This window comes from Oryzias latipes, chromosome 6 (assembly GCF_053564925.1).
Source record: "Oryzias latipes strain Hd-rR chromosome 6, Olatipes_Hd-rR_3.1".
Classification (NCBI taxonomy): Eukaryota; Metazoa; Chordata; class Actinopteri; order Beloniformes; family Adrianichthyidae; genus Oryzias; species Oryzias latipes.
Window position 1 is genome coordinate 32,097,371 of NC_136242.1, and position 25,157 is coordinate 32,122,527.

At 38.9% G+C, this 25,157-nt stretch overlaps 3 protein-coding genes across 16 annotated transcripts in view; 2 read left to right on the plus strand and 1 right to left on the minus strand.

Annotated features, from left to right (window-relative positions):
* zgc:173742 (DNA topoisomerase I, mitochondrial) overlaps positions 1–844 on the plus strand; it is a 35,305-nt gene extending 34,461 nt beyond the window's left edge. For all 11 annotated transcript variants that reach the window (XM_023956065.2, XM_023956062.2, XM_023956063.2 and 8 more), the window contains one exon: positions 498–844. In XM_023956065.2, coding sequence (XP_023811833.1) covers positions 498–600 — 103 coding nt within the window. In that variant the 3' untranslated portion in view covers positions 601–844. The remainder of the gene's footprint in view (positions 1–497) is intronic.
* Positions 44–2,747, minus strand: hsbp1b (heat shock factor binding protein 1b). Of its 2 annotated transcripts, XR_002290451.3 has the most exons (5): positions 2,558–2,747; positions 1,816–1,882; positions 1,553–1,679; positions 1,420–1,469; positions 1,102–1,302 (listed from the first exon to the last, which is right to left on the minus strand). XR_002290451.3 is itself a non-coding variant. In XM_004069840.5 (4 exons), the coding sequence occupies exons 1-3, from the start codon at positions 2,600–2,602 to the stop codon at positions 1,555–1,557; spliced, it is 237 nt and encodes a 78-aa protein (XP_004069888.1). In that variant the 5' UTR covers positions 2,603–2,746; the 3' UTR covers positions 44–1,469; positions 1,553–1,554. The 2 variants fall into 2 exon arrangements, 1 of the variants encoding a protein (XP_004069888.1); XM_004069840.5 differs by having other exon boundaries at positions 44–1,469; positions 2,558–2,746.
* Positions 2,748–2,754: 7 nt separating this feature from the next.
* The window catches only part of si:dkey-246g23.2 (solute carrier family 66 member 2), a 58,539-nt gene continuing 36,136 nt past the window's right edge, over positions 2,755–25,157 (plus strand). For 2 of the 3 annotated variants that reach the window (XM_078949039.1, XM_023956067.2), the window contains exons 1-3: positions 2,867–3,103; positions 12,273–12,599; positions 13,097–13,230. In XM_078949039.1, the coding sequence (XP_078805165.1) occupies positions 12,391–12,599; positions 13,097–13,230 (343 nt within the window). In that variant the 5' untranslated portion in view covers positions 2,867–3,103; positions 12,273–12,390. Of the gene's footprint in view, positions 2,825–2,866; positions 3,104–12,272; positions 12,600–13,096; positions 13,231–25,157 lie in introns of those variants that run through there. The other variant, XM_078949038.1, reaches the window with a different exon arrangement.

Sequence of the window (25,157 nt, forward strand, 5' to 3'; positions counted from 1 at the left end):
TTTTACTGCGAATCCAGCTCGTACACACACCCAAAAACAGAAATGTTTTAATAGATTTTTATTGTAAAGAACACATTTTGTTAAGTTTCTGGTTTAGGCTGCAGTGTTGAAATGTCCAGATTCCATCCGTTAACTTTGATTCTGGGCTCTTAGGATCTGTGGTCACTTGATCTCATTCAGACAACAGATCCTCCAGTTTACTGATCTGACGTTTCACCATGTGACCGACCTGATTTCTATAGAGATCAGCCAATTGTTCCAAGACTTCAGAATTCATAGAAATGCTGCTTGTACCAAAGGAAAGTGGGGTTTGGTGCTAAACCAGAGATGAGAAATGCTTCTTCTGCAACGATTTGGTGAAGTTTGGCTTGAAAAACGTTCAGGACGATAAACTCAAGGTTTCTCTTCACCCCATTGTATGTTTAAGACTTTTCTTCTGCAGTTGTAATACTCAGTTGTTTGTGGTTGAACGCTTTTCTGTTCTTGTTTTTAATCAGGTGTAAGAACATGGAGGTGCCTATAGAAAAAATCTACAACAAAACCCAACGGGAAAAGTTCGCCTGGGCCATCGACATGACGGAGGACGACTTCGAGTTCTGAAACTGAACTTCCACAGACGTATAAACTCACACCAAGTGGCAGCTCAGGGACCTTTTGCTTTATCCCATGTAGAGTAAATGAATATTGTATTGAGGGGATGTTTATGAAGTGCTGAGGTTCTACTACTGCAGTTCAATAATCAAGCTGCACTTTAATGGATGTTTACTGCTACTTTTGGTTTGAAGACGGTCTGTTACATTTTGTTTGCATACACTTGAATAAAGGTTCCTACCATGCGGTAAAATAAGGGATGTTTTAATCATTCAATTTGGCAAAATCTTAGTTATACACTCGTTAAGTGGCACATTTCCAATTCTGCTCATTTCACGTCAGAATCCAACAAATTCATGAACAACAAAGAGCATTGAACCTGCAGATCGGATGAATTCAGTAGTTATGAAAGGTCTGTGGCATCAGACGACTCTGCCTCATAAGAGAAAATGTAGAAACTCTTAGCACCGTGGTCTATTTATCAGCACCTGGTCAAAAAGGAGAAACTGCTCCGTACATCGCTTTAATAGAAAATCAGAAATGGAATGCATTCTGCATCTCGTTGCCAACAGTGCTGCGCTGCGAGCTCCGGGTGTTCGCGGTTCATCGTGTTGGGATGAGGTTCTGCTGGCCCGTTACCAAGCACGGACCGGAGAGAAGAACCGACGCTGGCGGCTCGAACGTCCAGGTCAGGGCACCAAATACACAATTCTGAAGGGCAGGTCACACTAATTCAGATTACTACTACTCCACTTCTCACATCATGACATAACTGTAAACCGTTAAACCATTTTATATATATATATATTTAAAAAAAGCATTTCACACCAAATCAGAAGTCATCGGTAAAGAACTTTGACTTCACATCATTTCTGACCCTGTGGGACAGACAGAAAATAAAGCTGATTAGGAAATCTACCAGAACAAAGAAATTCTACAGGGGTAGACCGTTTTTCTTCACCTTCATGATGATCCTTGGCTCTCCTTCGGCTTCTCTGGTGTCGCCTCGGCCTCCTCCACACCAGCCTGGGTCATCAGGTCAGCAATGTTTTTCTCCAGGTCATCGATTCGTGTGCTCATCTCATCAAGTGGACACTGTTAAGGCAAATCTTTTTTTTTTCTAAGCAAACTGGAGTCCTGTAGAAAAAGACACCGGGACATTTGATGTAGAGTATGAGAAATGTAAAGACGACCATCAGAGCTCTGGCTTTCAAAAAAGGATATTCCTCCCGATGATCTGGTCTGACATTGTCTGGAACTTGTCTTGCATTTGCTGCAGGAGCGTCTGGACCTTTAGAAAAACAAAAGAAGGCCACAAACTTTAATCTGTCAAACCCAACAAGAAACAGTACAAGATCAAGCTGTGAGCGGCCCAAAAGCGCTTCCCGCCCTCTCAGTCCCCTCCTCACATACCCCACTCTGGACATAGCTGCATGTGAGAGAAAAACCACTAAAAAGGAGCTAAGACCTTCATCTTCCAGTCAACACACTAATCAACACCTAATGTTTCAGAAGAATCGAATACAGTCTGTGATTTAGTAGGTAGAGGTGCAACTTAGACCTTTAGTTTTGGTTCATTTCCATGGCAACACTATTGGTATCCACACCAACAGAAGTAACCTGGGTGTTGCGAGAACTGCTGATTATTATTATTACAATAAAAATGTAAATTCATATACTTGTTATTGAAAATGCTGATTAAAGAAGATTTATGTAAATTAAATTAGTCAGGATGAAGTGCTAATCAGCTAACAATGTCTTTTATATGGTGATAAACTAATAAATATTTAGTGAGATCGATCAGAATTTAGGTGTCAAGTGGTAAAACAAAGGGGGAAAAGGCAAAAAGGAATCAAACTTAATACTCCTTTAGATGCAACCTGCATTTGATTTGTTAGCAGTATAGTTAGCATTGCTAGCTACATCCATATAGCTAGTCCTAGCTAGCTTGACGGTCCAAACTCACCACGTTAGTAAGGTCCTGCACTGATTTGGGATCTGTTTCAGCCATGGTGTGAATAAAACTGTATGTCCGGACCTTCACGGCGGTTAAATTTAAGGCGCTTTATATTCGATTATTTAGCCTCAAGGTTCTGCTCGCCTGTACCACCCACGGGAGAGTCAGCTGTGCCACAACACGGCAAGTCTCGCGAGATTTGCTCATGGGCTGAGATCGGTGAATTTGCAGAACCCTTCGATACAAATAATGCTGTGGATTGACGACAAACATTAGGTTGTATGTATATTTATAAAATAATAACACATTTGAAAAATCAGTTGACGTTCTTATGTTTAGATGAAAAGAAAAACATGAAGCTGTAAGATTGAAGCGGAAATTCTAGACCTGTGTGTGTTTATGCGCAGCCGTGTGTGTGTGGGGATGCGCGCACACGTCTCTCCTCCTCCTCAGCGAGTTGGGATTTGAAAGTTGGAGCTGCGGGATAACTCGGCGGGTTTTCACGCCGAATTCACTGCGGGAGACGGCAAAGTTCTGTTGGACTGAAGGCGATCGGTGAGTAAAGCAGAAAACTGACGGTGCTGTTGTGCATCAGAAATGCGGCTGTTTGCGTAAAGTTCAGATTTACGCACGCGTGCAATAGGCTGAAACTTCACGGTTGCTTTAAACTCAGGCTTACCACGTGGTTTTTATGCATCATTCTTGAAGTTTTATTTTTTTTAACGAGACTGCAGCTGTATTGAGTTTGTCCCAAAGGAGCAGCAGCTCCGGCATGGATGTGTGTGGAAGTCCTGAGTGACATGAAGAAGCAGGCACTGCTGGCCCTACCCCGTGAAAATATGCTCCGCTTACATAACATTGAGTTTCCTCTTTTAAGAAGCTTCGGTACATTTCAGCTTCCATTGTTAGTGTTTACTTTCAACACATAAACAAAAGGAAATAGCAGAAGCCTCACAGTACTGAATAAATTGTGCAAAGGTTCCCTTAGAACGGGTTTTAACTTCCTCCAGGCTTGTGCCTAGTCTAACTGATTATAACCTGTAACTTTTTTTATCAGAAGCAAACAATTACTGAGCTTTATATGTAACTTAGACGTGACTTTTGCTCTTCAAACTCCTGCCATAATGCTGAGGTTTGGTGTTTAATGTCTTGCTGCTGTTCTTGTCTTTTCAAAATTAAGCGCTGCTTAAGTTACAGCAGTGGTGACGTCTTAGCTGAGTTTGGCACGATTTTCTGAATGAAATCTTTGTCAAGTTATACTTTAAAAAAATGTTCCCACCTCCTTTGTAACCTCCCTGTATTTTCTTGGCATGCGCACCTCATGCTTTTGTAGGCACAACACAAGGGAGAAAGTCCCTGGGTACGCTGTATGGAGCTAAAGCTTTAAGGGTGTTTTGAAAGCAGGCAGGTCATCTGTGTAACTCAACTATCGGTGTCCACAGCAGCTGCAGTGAAACTGTTAGTAAGACGAGATGCTGTCTGCAGTTTAAACTTATCTGCAGACTGGCAGACCCCTCCCTTAGAGAGCCACATTTCTGCTGTGTAGGAATGTCAGTGTTGAATATTTCTTTTTTCCGTCATGTGTGTGTGAGTTCCAAACCTGATTCAATGTGGAGATGATCTTGTAACGCACATTGGATTTGTAGAAATTAAAGCTGATTTCTTCATGAACGCAGAAGTGATTAAAACTCACATGAAAATGGACACCTTTGCACTAATTTTCTCTACTGCAGCTAATTTAAATTAATTAATTACAATTACATTTAAATTTAAAGTCCCGCTCTAATCACTGTTTGATTTATTTATCAAAGCGTACCCAGTGGTTTTTCATTTATGATTATGCCGTTTTTAGCCAGAATCCCCCAAAAACCTGTGTCTTTTTCTAGGACATGTTTCCTGCAGAGCAGCAGGAGTTCATTAGAAATTCCCATCTGAGTTGTGGGCAGGAAGGTTAAAGTGAAGGGACAACACCTCCTCCACCGCCCTGGAGCTGAGATCTCTGTTTACTCGCTCTCCCCCTAGCTTACAGTCCCTCACATCCATACCCAAACATTACAGCTGCAACAAAACTGGCGAGCAATATTGGAGCCGTCCAGTTTAGATCCAGATTCCAGCTCAGACGAGGAAAACAAAGACGTTCATAGATCTATTTTTTCTACAGGTGGATGCATCAGAAAAGAGCGTAACAGGGAGCTTGTGACCCGACCAGCATGTTTTTAACGTCAAAAATTTGATATCTTTCAAACATGTTTTTTTTTTCATTTTCTCCAGATTCATAATGATTTGAATAAAGAAATAGTCAGAAATGCCATTACAAGCTTTTTTCTTTTCTATTTTATTTCATTTTCACAAGAAAACAAATAAATTGAAGCAATACAATAACTCAGTATATAAACATCAATAACTTGGTTCTTTTTACTTTTCTACACCAGTAGAGTAACTAAAAAAACTGCATCATTAGTTATATTTTTGTAGAAATTCTTCTTTGACAAGTTTTTTGAATGTGATCGAATATTCAATTTCTTTCAATTGGTTCAGATCTTTCCATATGCGAACCCCTTGAATTGAAATAGATCTTTTTCTTCATTTTTGTCCTGAATTTTGGCAACGACTTAACCTCATAACCTTTTAGGTTGTAATTACTGTAAACCTTTTTTGTATTTTTTACAGTTTTGATGAGCTTTGTACATTAATTTTAGGTTAACTGAGTCATTCAATTTTAATATTTTCAATTTACTGAACAATGGATTAGATGGATCTCTACAGTGACTGCCAGATATTAATTATTCGTACTACTTTTTTTTTTGTGAAATGAAAATTGAATTTGTATATGACAAAGATGTGTTTCCCCATAATTCAATGCAGTAGTTCATATGTGGAACAATTTAGGAGTCATATAATGAATACAGACAGAGCTCTGCTGTCCATAGTTGTCTTGACTTTATACTGTAGAGAATTCCAAACTCTCTTGCTAATTCCTGTTTTAATATTAGCAATAGGATTTCTTCAATTTCTTCAAATGTAATTTCCTTCAGTATTTAATCAATTTAATATGTGTTTTCTAATTCTGCTTTAATCACCTCTTCCATTTCTCCTAAATTATTACCAACATAATAAAAAGTTGTATATTTAGCAAATAAGATACCTTTTGGGTTGTTGGACACACTGACAAAGACATTTAAGCAGAGATCTTTATATGCGTCCATCATCATGAGAAAAGTGCAACAAGAACATGTTATAAACACCAAAAAACCCATTTTCATCAAAGTGGGTCTTTAACAACCCAACATGTGTTGGTTTTGCACATTTTTATAATGTCACACTACACTTGAATGTTTTTCATGTCAGTGTTACACAATTTACTGTATGTCGTTGTTCGTGTTTTAGGTAGTTATGAAAAAGGAATAAAACAAGATTAAAGGGAATATGAGGATCACATGATGGTGTGGACGCTGTCCTTTAAATTTGACCTGATGTAGTTATTTAACACAATTGTTCATAAACTAGTAAAAATTAGATTAAAAAAAACATTTAAACTATCTGCATAAAAATAATTACTTTACAGAGCAACAACAGTAACCCATGCTCAATTACGTTATATTTTTGTCTGCTTTAATAATGAAAAAAAAGATAAAAAAGTTGTATTTGTTACACTGACATACATCTTAGCCGATAGATGTGTTTCTGCATGAACTGAAAGGTGGCTTTGTTCTGTTCCATAACCTCAGTCAGGCGCTGAATTAGCTGAACCCTGAGGTCTAAATGTACTCTGGAATCAGGAAGCCATTGTGTTCCAATAGATTTATCAGTTTCATAACCAGTAAAGGCAAAGATCTTTTAAACTAGTGATTGATACAGTTTTTTAGAATGACGGACTTAAGGTCTGAAGGTAAATTCCCATAATTGATCAATTCCTCTCTGAGAAGAATCCTCAAGATTCAGTGATTGGAAACCATCAGCAGCAAAGACCTCTGGCAAAGAACAAGCTGGGGTTGGGTCAGCCTCATCCTGAAGAAACCACCATCCAGCATCACCCGTCAGGCCCTGACCTGCATCCCCAGGGGAAGAGACCAAAAAACATGCGGAGAAGGAACCTGGGGGGTATTCCAGAAAGCAGGTTATGCTATCTCCCACGATAAGTTTGAGGCTAAGGAAGTTGATAACCTCAGCTTTTGGTTCCAAAAATGGAGGTATGTTTCAGGACATGTCAAGTTGCCATAGCAACTCATGCTCTGAACATAACCTGGTCTGGAGCAGGTTTAGTTGAAGGTTAGTTTGTTTTCAGAGAGGTGAAGCAGCATGGCGTGTCCATTTGAAGATGATTTAGTGGATGAAGAAGCTCAGATAATACTTTTTCCACCATGAGAGGGTGATAAGACCACATATGGATGTTGGAAAGATAAACTTTTTACTTTGATCTAACTTAATTATTTGCTTCAGTTAAGATAAATATGGAACTTGTCTGCTGCTGCTGCTTGCTGCTGCCTGCTGCTGCTTGCTGCTGCTAAATGGCCTACGATCCCACTAAAATCTACATGATCCAATGGAATTACACTGATCTACAGCCTTCAAGTGCCTAATCTACAAACTCTTAAAATATCTGAAGAATATTCCGAGTTAAAGCTGGATATTCGGTGGAATATTGGGGAATCAATTCACAGGCCTGTTCAGCCTGAAGAACACCTGAACCATCAAGACAAAGCAGCCTCACCAAATCTACCAACTAACTTGGACACGTGTGAGTAGTTTGGACTGTAAAAAACAATGGCAACCAAAAAATTGTCAGAAGAGATGGAGGAAATTAAAAAATCACTATCCTTTATGAGTTCTGAGATAAGTAAAGTTGTGACTCAGCAAAAAAGTCTCATGGATCTCCCTGAGGATATCAGGCAACTGAAAGAAATAATTATTCAAAAAGACCACAAGATTGAACTCCTGGAGCAAAGGATTGATGATCTGGAACAACTAGCAAAAAACAAAGATGTTATCATCACAGGATTTGAAACTAAACATCGCAGTTATGCCAAAGTAGCATCTGGAGTGGATGAAGGTGAGGACGCTCCTACAGAGGAATTAAAGTCACTGGAACAACAACTCCTGCAATTTCTGAACACCAAGAATATCACTCTGGAAAAGCAAAACATCTCCAGCTGCTACACGATTCCAAACAAAAATCCTAAAATCAAATCCTCTGTTGTTGTGCAGGTAATCTCTGTAAAGCAAAAAATTGAGCTACTGAGACAATCAAAAAAATTAAAAGGCTCTGGAGTTTACATAAACGAAAGTCTTACAAAAAAAATGCAGAAATAGCAAGATGTGCTCGACTGCTAAAGAAGCAAAACAAAATTCAAGCAACTTGGACCAGGAATGGGAAAATTTACATCAGACCCAACGGGGTGGAATCTACACGCTCAATGATGATAAGGAACATGAAAGAACTGGACCGCTTCAAATGACTGACATAAGAAGGTATGCTGGGATCGGGTTTGGGACTGTTCAAACTGGACTGGATGCCTGATAATTATGACAGACAATACAATGAAAAATAAAACAAGTTGCAAAGTTAACTCAGCTACAAAGGATCACTTATTGCTGTGTACAGAAAATCAGTCTGATTCATACATCCAAGATCAATCTGAAAACACAGAGCATGACTTTGAAAATGACATTGACCCGGACTCAAACTATTATAAGGATCTTGAAATTAGTTGTAATTATTATACAGTGGAACAGTTTAACAGCAATGTGGACATTCAAGAAGGCTTATCAGTTATTCACTTCAACAGCAGAAGTTTATATAAGAATTTTTCTTCTATAGAATTGTTTCTTAAATCTTTAAAAAGATTTAATGTGATTGCTGTATCAGAAACTTGGCTTGATGATAACAAGATGGTGGAAGTCAACCTTGAGGGGTACGAGCTTTATACTACCAATAGAAATAAAAGAAAAGGTGGAGGAGTGGCTCTATACATTGAACAAACAATAAATAGCAAAATTGTCGATGAATTATCTTACACTATTGATAATGTTCTGGAATGTATCACAGTAGAAATAGAAGATGGTCTTTCAAAAAAGATATGGATTAGTTGTGTGTATAGACCACCGGGAACAAATATGGCCAACTTCAATGAAAAAATGTCTGAAGTTTTAAATACTATGGGCACAAATAAAATAAAAATAGTATGTGGTGACTTTAACATAGATTTAATCAATCCAACTGGTTTAAATCAAACAAGAGAGTTTATCAACTCAATGTATGGCAACTGTTTATGCCCAATAATTAATAAGCCTACACGTATAACCACAGAATCAGCAACGTTGCTAGATAACATATTCACAAATAGAACTGATAAAGAAATTTTGGGAGGCCTTTTGTTTTGTGATATTACTGATCACTTGCCTGTGTTTGCAGTGTTGAAAAATGTATCTTCAAAGAAAATGTATACACAGACCCAGGGAAAATGGATAAGGTGTTGCAGTTCTGATAACATTGATTCATTTAGGAGGGCTCTATGTAATCAAACATGGAATGAAATCTATGCTTCTATCAATGTGAATGAAGCTTATGATGCCTTTCTGCATCGATACATAGAGCTTTATAATTTAAACTGTCCAAAAATTAAAATTAGTCATAAAAAAATAACGAAAAGCCTTGGATAACCAAAGGTATTGAAAAGGCTTGTAAAAAGAAAACTGCACTATACAGACAGTTTGTAAAAGAAAAAAGTAAAGAAGCAGAAAATACATATAAAAATTATAAAAATAAATTGGTGAATATAATAAGAAATTCTAAAAAACAGTATTATCATAAGTTAATTGAGCAACACAAATTACACATGCAAGAGACTTGGAAAATAATAAACAAATTAACCAAAAAAAGCAATAAGAAACAAGAGTATCCAAGTTATTTTAAAAAAAATGATATTCAGATCAGAAACCCAATGCTTATTGCAAGTGAATTAAATGAATACTTTGCTAATTTTGGAAATAAACTTGCAATGGAAATAAAAGAGCCAATAAAGAAGTTGAAAGAACTTAGTATCCAATCAAACAAGTTCTCAATGTTTCTGTCTGAGGTTAGTTCAAATGAAATACTAGAAATTGTAAGAACATTTCAAAATAAAAGATCCAAAGATTGGAATGACATTGATATGTCGTTAATTAAAAACACAATTGAGTTCATTGTTGAACCATTAACTCATATATTTAACATGTCCTTTAGGGAGGGCATTTTTCCAAATAACATGAAAATAGCAAAAATTATTCCCATTTTTAAAAATGGAGATCGCCATATATTTACAAATTACAGACCAATTTTATTATTATCCCAATTCTCCAAGATATTAGAAAAACTTTTTGTTAAAAGAATGAACAATTTTATTGGAAAGTTTAATTTATTGCATGAGGATCAATATGGTTTTAGGGCTGGTAGATCTACTTCAATGGCGATAATGCATCTAGTTGATCATATTTCTTCCTCGATAGAGAAGAAGAAATTTACTGTAGGCGTTTTTGTTGATCTTCAAAAAGCATTTGATACATTAAATCACACTATGTTACTTAGTAGGTTACAGAAATATGGTTTTAGAGGAATAGCATATTCCTGGTTAGAAAGTTATCTTATTAACAGATGTCAGTGTGTTTATTTCAATAACGAAAAATCTGATATGTGTCCTGTTACATGTGGAGTACCCCAGGGGTCCCTATTGGGTCCTATATTATTTATTTTATACATAAACGACCTTTGTAAAGTTTCTGATTTGTTAAATTGTGTTTTATATGCTGACGACACTACTTTGTATTTATCTGGAGATAACCTGGAAAAGCTTCTTTCAGACATAAAAGAATTATCCATAATCAAACAATGGTTTGATTCAAACAAACTGTCTTTAAATCAAAATAAAACCAAGTACATTATATTTGGCTATAGAAAACGGGAAAACATCTCTGAGTTAAAAATTGAGGATGTTGTTCTTGAAAGAGTAAATGAAATAAAATTTCTGGGAGTAATCTTGAATCATACATTATCATGGAAACCACACATAACTTATATTCTCTCTAAATTGTCCAAATCATTAGCCATCTTACATAAAGTCAAATATTTTTTAAACACAGCTACATTGTATATTCTATATTGTTCCTTCATGATTCGTATTTGACCTATTGTTTAGAAATCTGGGGGCATAGTTACAAGTCAAATACAAAACCTATTTTTATTCTGCAAAAAAAAGCAATTAGAATTGTAAACCACTCTTCATACAATCAATCCACAAAACAAATATTTCCTAAATTAAGGGCAATAAAATTTTATGATTTAGTTTATCTTAGTACTGGAATTTTTATGTTTAAAGTTAAAAAACAATGTGTACCTGCCAAAATACTGAGTTTGTTCGAAATAAAAGTTGATAATTATGATTTTCGAGGTAAAGATATGTTTAAAAAGAAAGTGGTCAGAACTAACGCATTAAGAAATAGTGTTTTTGTTCAGGGGGTCAACATGTGGAATTTATTATCAGACGAACTGAAAAATGCAAAATCCATACTGCACTTTAAGAAAATGTATAAAGTTAAAATGTTTCAAAAATACCTTCTGGACTGAGAGACTTTGGTGGTTGTGAGGTCATTTTGAGAAGTGTTTGTTTTGTTTTTGTTTTTTGTTTTTTTCATCTTTTTTCTTTTCTGATTTAAGGTTCTAACAGTTTGTAGGTAGATGTAATGTTTGTATTCAGGGTTGGGGAAATAAGCCTTGGCTTCACCCAACACCTTTTTCGGTTAATTTTGTTCAATGTTTATGTTATGTTTATTTATTTATTATTATTATTATTATTTTCAATGTTTATGTTGACATTGATCAGTGTCAATGTTTATGTTGATGTTTTTAAGTTTGTTTGTTTAACATAACCGAAATAAAGTTTCTCTCACATAAATCGTTTTTTTTGTTAAGTCAGCTAAAAAGTAGTAGTAGTAGTTTTCAGACAGTTATTTTCCTTTCATTCAAATTAATTCAATTAAGTAGGTGTAACTTTGGTGCTGCTGTTAGATTGGCACCGCAAGGGATTGTGGGATACCATTACCTTTGCTTGTCTGGACGGATTTGGGTTTAAGTGTCTGTTTTTGACCAAACATGTTTAGTTGTTTAGCTGTTTTACTGTGTTTTGCCGAGTTATTTTGTCCTACTATGCTTAAGTCTCTGCACCATGAGTGAGAGGGAGGGAGAGGATGATGAGTTTAAATAGCACCACTACCATCAACTGCTGTAATGTCAGTGTCGGAAAATTCCTAAATGAATTTATATAACCCAGGGTTACCAAGTGGAGCGTAATTACGCTAACTCATATCCGGTCTTTTGAAACCGACATACCCAGAGTAAGCAAGTTCAGGCAGGTTTCAGCCAGAGTTCAGGGTTAAAGTCAGGGTAATTTAAACATGCTTCCTGGAATACCCCCCTGGAGGCCGACGTCAAGTAGACACTTCACACCTGGAGGAAGCCGGAAAGGATTATCCAGGACATTAGACGATGGCGGGGAGCTGTTGATGACTGATACCCAACCAGAGTCACACGGCTACACCGACTGAACTCCAACTTAAATTTGCAGGTCACACATACAGAAAAACGAAGAGAAGATAAATGTAAAGAGTTGCATTTAAATCTGAAGGCCCACTTGTTTGGACATACTTAGACAGTTAAATGTGATGGGGTTTTTTTGTTAAATGTTTGTTTCAGGCTCGGCTGAAGGTGTCTAAATGCCTCCGCTGCGTTGAGGCCGACAGTGACCCAGTTCCTGCCACCTCCCCGGGTGTTTTTTCTGAGACTTCCGCCGGTTGAGGTCCCTTTTGGCGCGATGGATGAGGAGATGATTCTGCAGGAGGAAGCCGTTCAGGGTTCATGGACACTGCTGTCCCTGCTGGCGTCCCTCCTCATGGTGTTTGGGGGAGCTCTGCCCTACGTCCCACAGTACCAGGAGATCCAGAGAAGCGGCAACACAGAGGGTTTCTCCACCAGAGTCTGCCTGGTGCTGCTCATTGCCAACATCCTGCGCATTTTCTTCTGGTGAGGATGAGATGATATCAAGCATTTAATCCATTGTTTTCCTGTTTCTCTTTCTTAATTCTAGTATCTTCCGCCATTTTTTGCCGCTTAACCGCTCTACAATATTTCAGCTATTTTAACCATTCAACTATTCTAGTGTTCAGTTCTTTCAGCTTTTTCCAGCTACAGACTTTTGGTCCTTCAAATCCTTGAACTTTTCAAGATATTCCAGGAATTCTCCCTCCATTGAAATACGTGGGGAATCCTTGGTGCAGAACCTCGCTGGTTCAATACCCGTCTCTGGCATTTTCCACAAAAACTTATTTTTTTGTGGCTGTTTTCACTTTATTTGTGGTCTACTTTGATCATTTCTTTCTTTCTATCATGTCTTTTCAACCCGGCATTTTTTGTTTCTGGAAATGCAGCTCCTTCTAGTTTTTTTTGTTTTTTTAATCTGTGCATTTAAATTCGTCACAAGTCGTTTTTCTCCAGCATCTCTTTTGGCTTGAATCCCCTAGGATTGGGAAGCAGTTTGAGGTGACTTTGCTGCTTCAGAGTGTGGTGATGATCCTCACCATGTTCGCCATGCTCCACCTCTGCTGCGCTGTCCAGAACTCCAACCGAGTGAGCACCAAGCAGCATCGGATCACAGGTAAGCGGCGCGTCGCGTCAGAAACACCTGAGGGAACAACGTACGACGCAGAGCAGCACAGTCAGGATTCAGAACCGGGCAGTAACTGTCAGAGTCAGCAGTTCTGTTGTCTTCTGATGCTCCTCCTACTTCTGACCAAAAGAGGGAGCCATCTGAACAATGAAAATACCAGAACTGCTCTCTTTGAAATACTTTTGATCCCTTGAACTTTGAGTCCCTTCTTTTTATACTGAAAGATCAGATTGTGTCTCTTTGTGAGTAATAAGTCAAAGAAACCAGAATTCCGCTATGCAGTAGTGACAGTTGAGTCATAAATTATAATAAGACCTCCTACAGGTGAAGGAGTTACACCAGCACCACATCAAGTTTTTTTGTATTCTGAATTAGTTGAGGGTGTTTTTGCTTCATTCTGCCTCTTATTATGTAAAATACGAACATTTTTGGTACAGCTGGTATTGATTTGGGGATTTGTGTCTGAGGCTGAAGCTACGTCTGGGCTGGTTTCATCTTTGGTTGGATGAGCTTTCAGGAAAATAATTACGAGTTTTGAGAAAATCGCTGTTAAAGTGACTCATTTTTAGGAAGTGAGCTTTAGCTGCAATTGACTTTTTCAATTTGACAACATTTTAATGTTTTTCTTCTGCTTTAAACTTAAATTTAGCAGAATACGCATTTATCTGCTAGTTAAAAAAATAAAATATTTGATTTATAGCAAAGCTTTAACAAACACAATGTTTTTATTTCTAACACTGAGCATGTAGAGGAAGATGTGGCATTCAGTGCCTTTTTTGGTTAAAGGGAAGCCTCCTGCTCTGTTACTGTTTTACATTTTTGTCCATGGTCACTTTATACTGAAGTCAAATGACACCCGAGAGACCTCAAACAATGGAAATACGTTCAAACTTTTATGAAAACATGAATTATGAAAACTGTTCACCATCATCCTTGCTTTGCGTTTGTTTTTCCGTCACTTACACACCTTTAAAGTCCCACTCCCATCATCCTTTGATGTGATTTCAAAGCGTTCCCAGTGGTCTTTTAATTATGATTATGCCTTTTTGATCTTTTTCAAAAGGCCCTTTTTTTCCGCTTGCTCCTGATGCACAACAATTTGAAGAAAAAAATACTAGAAATAGATATTAGAAATGTAATTTTAAGCATCATTTTCTTCATAAATGTCCTCCATAATCAGAAAAGTGCTACAAGAACATGTTTAAAACACCAATTCGTCAGTGCTCTGGGTTTCTGGACCCCCTCCCCCCCCTTCCACACACACACACACACACACTTTATTGATGGTTTATTAAAAATAAAACATTTAAAAGGTAGGGAAGGAATTTGGACAAAACCTAATAAGCTGTTGATTAAAGGTGCACAGGTCGTTTTCTGAGGTCAGTCCAGATGTCTGTTCACACAGAAAGGCGGTGTGTTGGATGGGTGGAGGGGTCGGACAGACACAGATTTGAACAGCTCTCCATTCCAACCTCTTCTCCGCCCCCATTTGAAGCAGCAGTTAGTTTTTGTTTTTTAAAGACGTTCAGCCCCAACATTTCTAAAGTCTTCATTTTCTTTCCAGCTTTTTCAAATTTCTTTTTCTCTTCTTGCAGGGTGTCTTGCAGGGAAAAGTTCACTAAATATTGTGTTTTTCGGAGAGATTTTAAATTTCTGTTGTTGTTTCTTTTCTGGTCCTTCAGAAGGAATCCCCAAACATGTGAGCTCCCATTTTCAGTAACAGATGTCTGCTCCACTAGTGAGTCCCTGTTGGTTGGGCTGAAGTCTAATTTGAGTCACGTGGAGCCGCGTCTCCTGCAGAGCCTTTTCAGCTGGTTTTGCCGTTTGTGGTTCAGTTTTTCTAGATGCTTGTTTGCTCACCAGAACCTCAATCATGCATGACTGCAGCTCTCACAGCTTCTGAACTAGTTTCTGTTTTATGTTCTTAGCAAAGACTGAGCTGGTGTGTTTAAAAATAAAAAAGTGGGAAATTCAAATATGAGCAATGATAATGATTTTATGTAAATATAAGTAGATGAGATTGGTTTGAAAATGTTTCCCACATCTGAAGTCCCGCTTTCCTTTAAGCTCATTCATAATCGTCATTATTGGACTTTTTTTTTTTTTTAGGCCCTCTGATATGTTTTATTTCATAGTGTGGCTTTAAAGTAGCTATTTCTTTGCATTTAATGCATGTGTAATGCAGCAGCACTGCGCTAAAGGTCATCTGAACAAAGCCTTTTTTCAAATTTACATCCACGTTATTATGATGCTCATTTCAGCAATACTGTAAAACTCTGTGAGGATCCTGCATGTGGTTAAATAAAAAGCCAAACGTAAATGACTTCAGACTAAAGTGGACCACAGCGGCGTCTTTGCTTTCTGCTCTGACTTTGCCGTGACTTCCAGTGGCTGCCTCAGGGCGCCACATTAACAGTTCTGACCTTACGATGGAGGGATTTGGAGCCTGATGGGGGGGGGGCGCAGGGAGAAGTCGCTTGAAAGGTGATTGTGACTTCAGGCTCGGTGTAGTAAAACCGGGAGGGAACTGTGAAAGAGGTGCCAGCAGAATTTAGGAGAAACAGAGAAAGGGTAAAAATTGAATTTGACTTATTCTGTGTTTTGAACATTTATACCCCTTTTTATAGAAATTTGAAAAGGATCACAGTTTAGTGAAACATAATACATTGTTTCCGGGTCTTATAGAAAAGAAGAGAAAATTCTGATCTTAACCCTTCCCCCCCTGGCGTACCTTTTTTTTCTTTAACCCTTGTGCTAACCTAGGCACTTTACCATTGGGAGTTGGGTCATCTAGACCCACTAGACAGTGCTCTGAACCTTTTTTCTTCAATGATTTGCGATCTTCACTGGTGTCCATGGATTACATGAAATCTTTCCACCTTTATCCAGCTTTGTCATGGTAGGGAGAACACGTCAATGTAAGGGTGGGGTCATCTAAGATAGCACAAGGGTTAAACATGTTCTTGATAATCCTATTATTGTTCACAAAATGTTTTCCATGGTACAAGTTATTCAAGTCATAAACTGGCCAATCGGATGCCTCAATATAAGAGGTTCTGCTATTTGGTCCAAGTGATGTCTCTAAGGCACATGTCGACTTAGGCGTTTTAAATGATCACCTGAAACAGACAGCAACAAGTCTAGGTGTGAAACTGGATAGCAATTTAACTTTTAATGCTCATATAAACTCAGTGGTGAAATCCAGTTTTTTTCACCTGAGACAACTGGCCAAGGTTAAACCTCTCCTCTCCCGCCATGACTTTGAGATTTTAATCCATGCTTTTATTTCAACACGTTTGGACTACTGTAATGCTCTCTATGTTGGGCTTTCCCAGAAATTACTTGCTCGTTTGCAGTTAGTCCAAAATGCAGCTGCCCGTCTTCTAACTGGTACACGGAAACAAGAACATATCACTCCCATTTTAGCATCTCTTCACTGGCTCCCAGTTCGCTTACGCATTGATTTTAAAATTCTCCTATTTGTTTTTAAATGTCTCCATGGACTCGCCCCAAAATATTTGTCTGACCTGATTCAGGTGTACAATCCCCCCCGCTCCCTTAGGTCAACAAATCAGACACAGCTGGTCGTCTCGAAGACCAGGAGAAAACTGAGAGGTGACCGAGCCTTCTCAGTCTTCGGACCAAAAATCTGGAACGAATTGCCCCTGTACCTCAGACAGATAAACTCACTCAGTATTTTTAAATCTGCTCTTAAAACATATTTTTTCACTTTGGCTTTTAACTGAGTTGGAATCCGGACCTATTTTATGTGTTTTATGCTTTATATTTTCATGTGCTTTTATTAATTTTTGTGTTGTTCAGCACTTTGGTGAACCTTGTTCTGTTTAAAGTGCTTTATAAATAAAGTTGAGTTGAGTTGAGTTGAATATAAGTAGGTGGAGCCTGCTGGCCCCCATGTGCAATGTTCAAAACATTTGACAGATTTTGTGTAGGCCGCTTTCAAGTGGTAGGGGTGTGGCTTTCCGACACTCCTGATTGGTGAGAGTGGTTGCCATGGAAACGTTGACACAGACTGACTCAGACTGATCACCCCGTTAGGGAGTCCAAAACCGTTAGGGTGGCCAGTTATAAGTCTTTTAATCCAGTTGGCGTTGGTAAGCAACACTTAAAAGTGGCTTTTCCCCAGTATGCAACACATTACTAATATAAAGTGTTGCATACCAGCGCTTTGCCGCTTTTCTCTGCGAGAGAATGCGGTGATTCACATTAATGGCGTTTGAGAGCAGGAATGTAAACACTGTAGCTAAAGCCGGTTTTAAAAATCTGAATACTTTTGTTAATATCCTTTTTTTTTTAATTCTTTTTTTCAGCAAACAATACAGACATAACAACAAGAACAACAAAATAGGGCAACAAAAAAAACAAGAAGATAAAGGGAAGAGAAAAAAAAGAAAAAACCCTGCTATTTTACTATTACGGGTTTAAATAGAGGTTGACTTGTCTATATACTGTTGAAATAATCAATAAATGGTTGCCATGTTTCATAAAAAAGGTTTTCTTGCTGTCTCAATGAAAATTTAATCTTTTGTACATTTAAGTATTGCATTATGTTTCTTACCAAATGAAGATACGTTGGGGGAAATTTGCTTTTCCAATTAAGTAGGATTAGACGTTTAGCCAATAGGGTAACATAATTCAAGACATTTTTTAGTTTACTGTTTAAGCAAATTCCAGTAGTTTGGCACTCCAAATAATCCTGTTATAGGGTCCAATGCAAACTTAACCTTAAATATGGAGACAATATTTCAAATATTTGTCAAATATAGTCAAATATTGTCTAATAAGGAAGGATTTTGTTGCAGTCCCAAAATGTGTGGGACAGTGAGGCAGAAACATGTCCACAACGTTCACATGAAGGGTCCACTCCTGAGAACATTCTTGATCATTTTTTCCTGGACAAGTGAAGTCTGTGAAGGATTTTGAACTGGATTAAACCATGTCTGCTGCACACTGATGAGGAGTGAACTCGTTGCTGAGCTTTTATCCACTGTTCTTCCGTAATTGTTGTTTTCAAGTCCAAACTCCAGGCTTCTCTCTGATGATCCAATGTAGCGGTACATTCAATGTTAAAAAGGTTGTGTATTATTATCAAAATTTAGCCCTTTTTCAATGGGTCATTGAGTAAAATCTCATCCGTTGCATTTTCTTCTGGTTGACTGGGAAAGGTGGGAAAGATTGCCCTAACAAGGTCGCGAATCTGTAAATATTTGAAAAAGTCTTTGTTATCAAGATTATATATTTTTGTTTTAATTGGTCAAATGTAGAGAAGGTCTTATTTATGAACAAATCTGCTACTAAGTGGATCCCTTTAGAACCCCATTGTTTAAATGTATCATGTAATAGTAATATATAAGCTTGATTGTTGGTCAATGGCATTTGTACTGAACAAAAATTCCATTTAAAATGTTTTCTTATGTGGGACCAAATTTTAAGGGACTGAGACACAACTGGGTTCTGGCATTTCAATTTAGAAAGATCTGATGTACAATATAGCAGTGACTTTACTGTATTTGGGTAGAAAGCTTGATTTTCCAACCGTTCCCAGTCAGGTCTGGTTTTTCCGTCCCAGAAGGACATACATCGAATATTAGAGGACCAATAATACAGACTAAAGCTGGGTAGTCCTGATCCTCCCAAGAATTTTGGTCTTTGCAAAAAAACCTTTCTAATTCTGGGTGTTTTTTTGTTCCAAATAAATGATGAGATAAGAGAATCATTTAAAAAAAAACTTTTTATGAATTATACTTTTGTTAATATCCTTTGAAAGAAGTAAAACGGTTACAGTTTGTTCCCCATTTTTAAGCTCATCTTGCGCATTAAAAGGTTTGAATAGAAGGTGCTTCAGTTCTGAAATCTTGCAGAATTTCTGTTTTACAGCTGATGATGTTTGGACGGCATGGTGTCTGCAGCCAGGTGCCACTCTCCTTGAAACACATCCTGCTCACCTGGGGCCTCATTTATAAAACTTTGCGTAGGATTTGCGTCAGAAGTGGCGTACGGATGAAACATAGGATGTGCGTACGCACAGAAATATTCGGAGTTATAAAACCGTGCGCACGCACATCCTACGCATCTTTCTCTTAATAAATCACAACCAATTCTAAATGCTGCGCAGCTTTTGCGGCTTCATGACACGCCTATAGTTGCCCATAAATAGTCCGTGAAACGCCCACAAATGAATATTCATTGATTGCGAAACCATGGCAAACACGGAGAGAAAATCAAAAAAACGTAACTTCTCTCAATGTGAAGTAGAAGTTATCGTTGGCGAGGTGGAAAAGAGGATAATAATGTTGTTTGGAGGGCACAGTGTGGGCATTACTAATGCCAAAAAGGCACGTGAGTGGCAAACGGGGGCAGACGCTGTAAATGCTGTAGCCTCACAACCTCGGACCGTGGCCGAAATAAAAAAGAAAAGGTCGGACATCAAAGTCAAGGCAAAAAAACGTCTAGCGCTGACCCCCCCCCCCCCTCCACACACACACACCCGTGTCTGCCATGGGTGTGTGTGGGGGGGGGGGGGGGACACCGGAGCTGACCCCTCCTGATGAGAGACTGGCGGCAATAATTGGGGAATCCCTTTTAAGTGGAGTGGTGACTGAGGCGCTGGGGGACACCGACGCGCCAGATGCACGGGGTGACACACCCCCAAAAGCCCGCAGAGGAAGTCGGAACCGGCTCATAAGCCACTCGTCCTCGTTTGCCAGCAAGTCTTCTTGCTGTCTAAAGATGCGTTCACTCCGAATTCTTCCATTTGCCACATCTTCTAAGAGCGCAAGATCAGCCATTGTGCGTCATTACGCATTGTGATGGGGCATTTTATTTCCCTCCATTTAATTACATCTGACAAGCTGCAGATGTCGGTAATAATCGACGTGGAAATGGGAAATTGTTCAGCGCAAATGTAATTTCTTGTTGCTTTCTGAATGGTCGAGACATACGCCATACATTGTTTCATCAAAAATAAAACAAACTAAAGGCATATGCATGAATACCATAATTCTGTAGCTTATGAAGAAATGTTTTACTATGAAAACAACTTTCCCTAGTGGACAATTAATGCATCTCTATCTATCCATCTGTCTGTCTGATTGCACCTATATCTGCTCCGCCAGACGGACACATTGACGAGAATGTCAGTTTTGTACATTATTTCGTTCTGTTAAATATATTATTTATGAGGATGAATTGCACAACATGCCAATATTGCAGAACATATTTCACTTTTCTTTTTGCAAATATGTGTTCATTTGAATTTCTGTTGTAATTTTCGTTTGATTTTTTTGTTTGTTTCACTGCTGATCGGTCCAACGGGTGTTTGTGTAGATGTTAATTGTAAGACTTGCTTTGTGAAGTCTTCATGTTATTTCTGAGAGGCAGTATTGTCATTTTCACTTTCACGTGTTTCTTCCATCTGCCGACGGTGTCGCCGATTCTCATTTCACCCGTTTTTGTGCGTACGCCTGGGTCAGAGCTTGCGTGAAGGACCGCACATTTTCCCGTCAAGTTTGCTTTTTATAAATCTCAACTATTGCGTAGAGAGTGGCGTACGCCTTCTTTTGTGCGTACGCAACGTTTATAAATGAGGCCCCAGATGATTTGAAATGTCTTAAATTTCAAGAGCTACTGAGCATGTGTGGCGCGGCCAATGTGTTCACGCTTATCTGCAACACTTGACGGCGCTGCAGCCGCACGCACACCAGAGTTTGTTTTCCTTCTCCGTCAACACCACTCTGAAAAGCATTTTAATTAAACTCCAGATAACTGCAACATTTAATTAGCAAGTCAAATGAATGGGGTACATTTATTAGCAGTCAAGCATATTGGATTACCTGAGCAACATATTTAATAATTGGAAATTGACGTGCCTCAGGGCAACATTTTTTGTTTGTTAACTTCCAGAGTCACGTTTGATTGGGAAAAAAACGTCCACTGCAGTGATAAGCTTTTTTAATTTCCTTTTGCCAATATTTGTTTTTCTTTTCCTGCTGCATGGGCGTCTAATTCCACCTGCACAGGGATCTGCTGCCTTTTGGCTAAAGCAGGAAAAAAGGCCGAGTCTGTTTTCTTTTCTGTCAAATCCAGCAAACAGATGTGTTGATAGTATTTGTTATTTTTAATGTTTCATGCAAGTCAATTGAATTCAATTTGATTCGGTTCAGAGTCAGACAAAAAAAAACAGGGATTGGGTTGGGTGAAGCTTTAGGGGCAGGACGTGCTCTTTCGAAACAACGGACCCGAGCAGAAGCTGTGAAGACCTAAAACAGAGAATTTCACATTAGACTGGATGTGAAGACCGCTCTGTCTGACTGTTGAGCGGGCTGAGAATGTTCAGGAGCAGAACAAAAAAACAGTTTTCACCAAACATCTGTTTTAATAAGAACACACCTGAGGGAACACAGACTAGAGGATATTTGTATTGGACTGAAGGCTGAGTTCTGCACATTTACTCTATTTGAATTCTAGGAATTTAAAGCATTAGTCATAACTGCCCTTACGGGTGGATACCTGTACAGTGGCCCACGCAAGATATCAAAGCCGTGGACAGCTCTGTGAAAATGTTCATGCACATTTTTCCACGGTCACGTTGCGCGCGACAGGGAACACGCAAGGGGAAGTAAGGGTGCAGTAGGCGAGACGCAGGAATTAGTTTTTCTTTATTTTTTCTGTCCGTTCACCCTCTTAACCCTACGAACTACACAATGATGAAACTGTGTGCTCTTTGCGTTGCTAAGTTTGCCTATTTTCTCCTGCGATCAGCTTGTGTTTTGGGACTGAATGCTTTACTATAATCTAAACCAGTGTTTTTCAACCAGTGTGCCGCGGCACACTAGTGTGCCGTGGGAGATGGTCAGGTGTGCCGTGGGAAATTGTCCTCATTTACTGATCTAAAAACATTTCCCATCTCCAGGATATCAGCTCTGTGTTCATCCAAACAGGCCCTGATAAAACAATGAGTATTTAGGAATATGAAAGATCATAAAATACTTTTTTCTTCGTGTTTATTTGATTCTATTAAAGACATTTTGATAAGAATGACGGTACCGCTGTTTTCGGGAAAGTCCCGCCCCTTTAACTGTCTCCACCAATCATTCTTGGAGGTTTAATCACACGTCATCAGTCTGACCAATCAGAAGTGGTTAAAGTCTTCACTTCCTTGTTCTGATTCTGTTTATAAAGTCTCTCAGTTCCAACAGAAATACCAGCTAAAGCTCGTCTTTAGCGGTGTAGCTTTCCACAGAATCCGCTGTCAGACCGTGGAACAAGTGAACAAAACCATGAAACTCAGAAAGTGTCTGCATTCAGCAGCTGTTTCCACTACATCTCCCATGATGCATTGGGTTAAAGGGACAGCGTCTCAGCGCACAATGAGTCTTCCTTTGACATCTTGAAACAACAACGAACACACATCAACCAGTTTATAAATCTCCTAACTTAACTTTTATTACATCTTTTAGAAAAAACAGCTGCACCTTCCAGCTTTTTCTGCCACAATTATCACAAAAATGCATGTGAGATTGTGGAGGAGCTGTACATCAATACAGACTATGAGTTTCTCCTTTTTTTTTAATTCTTGGATGGTGGTGCGCCGCAGGATTTTTGACAAGGTTAAAGTGTGCCGTGGCTCAAAAAAGGTTGAAAAACACTGATAGAGTGTGGTGTAACCCGTAGGCTACATCATAAGTGCGTGCAACTTAATACTTCATGATGCACTATTACGATGCACTTTACACTGATGACAATCAGACGTTTCATTTACAATGAGCCTCATGCTCCCTGTAAGATGTGCCTTGAACCAACTGCTCCTCACTACGACCCTCCACGGACTCGGACAACCCAAAAAAAAAAAATGCACCACCCACAGAGGTGAACTCCATGTGACTGATCCTTCATTCACACCAAACTAAGAACAAAATTGGACAATCTTTTTATTATTGTCTCGATTCAAAAAAAAAAAAAGAAAGCTTTCATGAAGTTCAAGACTAGAACGATGTCGGACTGCACCAGCTGATCGTCTCTTTCAACTCATCAGATGTCAGAGCTGAATCCCGATTGATTGACGCAATGCGTCTTCACCAAAGTTCAGATTTCTGAACTGCAGGCGAGCCGCCCAAATCCCACCGCGACTCTCAGATTGTACTGCTGTCAGGTCAAAACGGCGTGCTCAATGCCTAAATTGCGCCGCAGGACCGCAGATGGCGTCTGCCGCACGAATCGCGTTCGAACACAGCTTTAAGGCTTCAGCAACAAGGAAGCAGGTGACAGCCAGGAAGACTGGCTGCCGGAGCTTACAACAAGTTAAGAGTTTTAAACATGTTTAATACAAATTATGGATCAACTTCATAATTTGATGTTCTTACTGTTGAAAGAAAACGTTTGTTCTGTTAAACTTTAGATTTAGCCTGCAGGCTAATTATACAAATGATTTTTTCTACTAGTTCACATGATTCTCTCTTCAGCTCCAAACTGCAGGTCAAGATGAGCTTTGCAGCACGGTGGCCTTCACCTAGAGAAAAGTTTCTGACACAGTTTGAACAATTTTGCTTTCTTACCCTTAAGAGGCTGTCCGTTCCCCTCGATTGGAGCCATTTTCAGGATATGCAGCTGATTGGATTTGATAGACGGCTCCCATTCCCCGCTGTTGCACCTGTTGTCTTGAAAAAGATTTGAAGAACTCTGAGGGGAAAAAAGAAAACTCTGGGTACATTTTTTAAAACATTTTTATGTCTTTGATGTCGGCTTTGGATCAGGATTTTGCCCAAAAATGTTTGAACAAATATAAACCTGCTTTTAATTTGTGGCCACAAAGAAATGTTGGTTTAATTTCCTGAGTGTGTCTTTGAGGTTCTCCCCTGATACCTTGTGGTTATTTATGAATATGGGTTATTAATTGATGAGGCGGTCTTTGACCCCGCTGACCTGGATGTGTCAGTCAGGGCAGTGTGCTGCCTCATTAGACCAGAGTAAGGAAGAGGAGCTGACACACAGACACCACAGATCATCGTCCATCTCTCCCATAGTACCTGACAGGTGGGAGTTTGCAATGTCTGTGTGTGTTTGTGTGCTTTATTTACTCGATTTTTATCCGGACTCGACTGTATTTCATTCTGCATGAAAGCAGTTTTCAGGCTGACATAAACCAACTAAACGACAGGCCTCTGTAAAAAAAAACATTTTAGATGGACAATAAAGAATAAAAATGTCTACAATGGTTAATAAATGGTGAATAAATAATGGCGTCATTAGCATGAACCGAGTCATCTGAAGGCACGCAACGATCCAGGTGTTGCGCAATCGAGGCTGCGCTCCTGCAGCTGGGCGGGGGGGCAATTCGTAGATTTCAGGCCGCTAAAAACTGTGTTATAATAGATAATAAACCAATAGTGGCACAGATGTTTTTTCTCCCAGCCCTAAGCCCCCTTTAAATTTGCTCCCCGAGCATTTGCCCGTATGGCCTGTGCCTAAAACCGCTATACTGATTTAATCCAGTACTTTGAGCAGTCAAACTAACTAACTTCTTTCAGAAGCAGAAGTTCGATCCAGAAATGCTGCAGCAGTTTGCAGACAAGGAGCATCCTAATTACTGCACCGTTAAAAACATGACAGTGGTGTGTGAGGAAGTCACAAACGTATGCTTTCTTTAGAATATAGGACTTCCCGACAAACTTTAAAGAGAGAAACAAATGAGAAAAATTCCTCTAACTTTGCATCTTTTTAATATTTTTCCAGTAATTTGGTGATATTCTTCAAATTGTTATTGTTTACCGGGATGTAAAGTGAAAATCTGACATGAATACGTTAATTCTGAAAGCTGCTCGACGCGTCAGGAGAACACGTTGTGTGTGGTTTTACTCTCACACCGCCTTATTGATTTGTAAATTATGAGCAAAGCT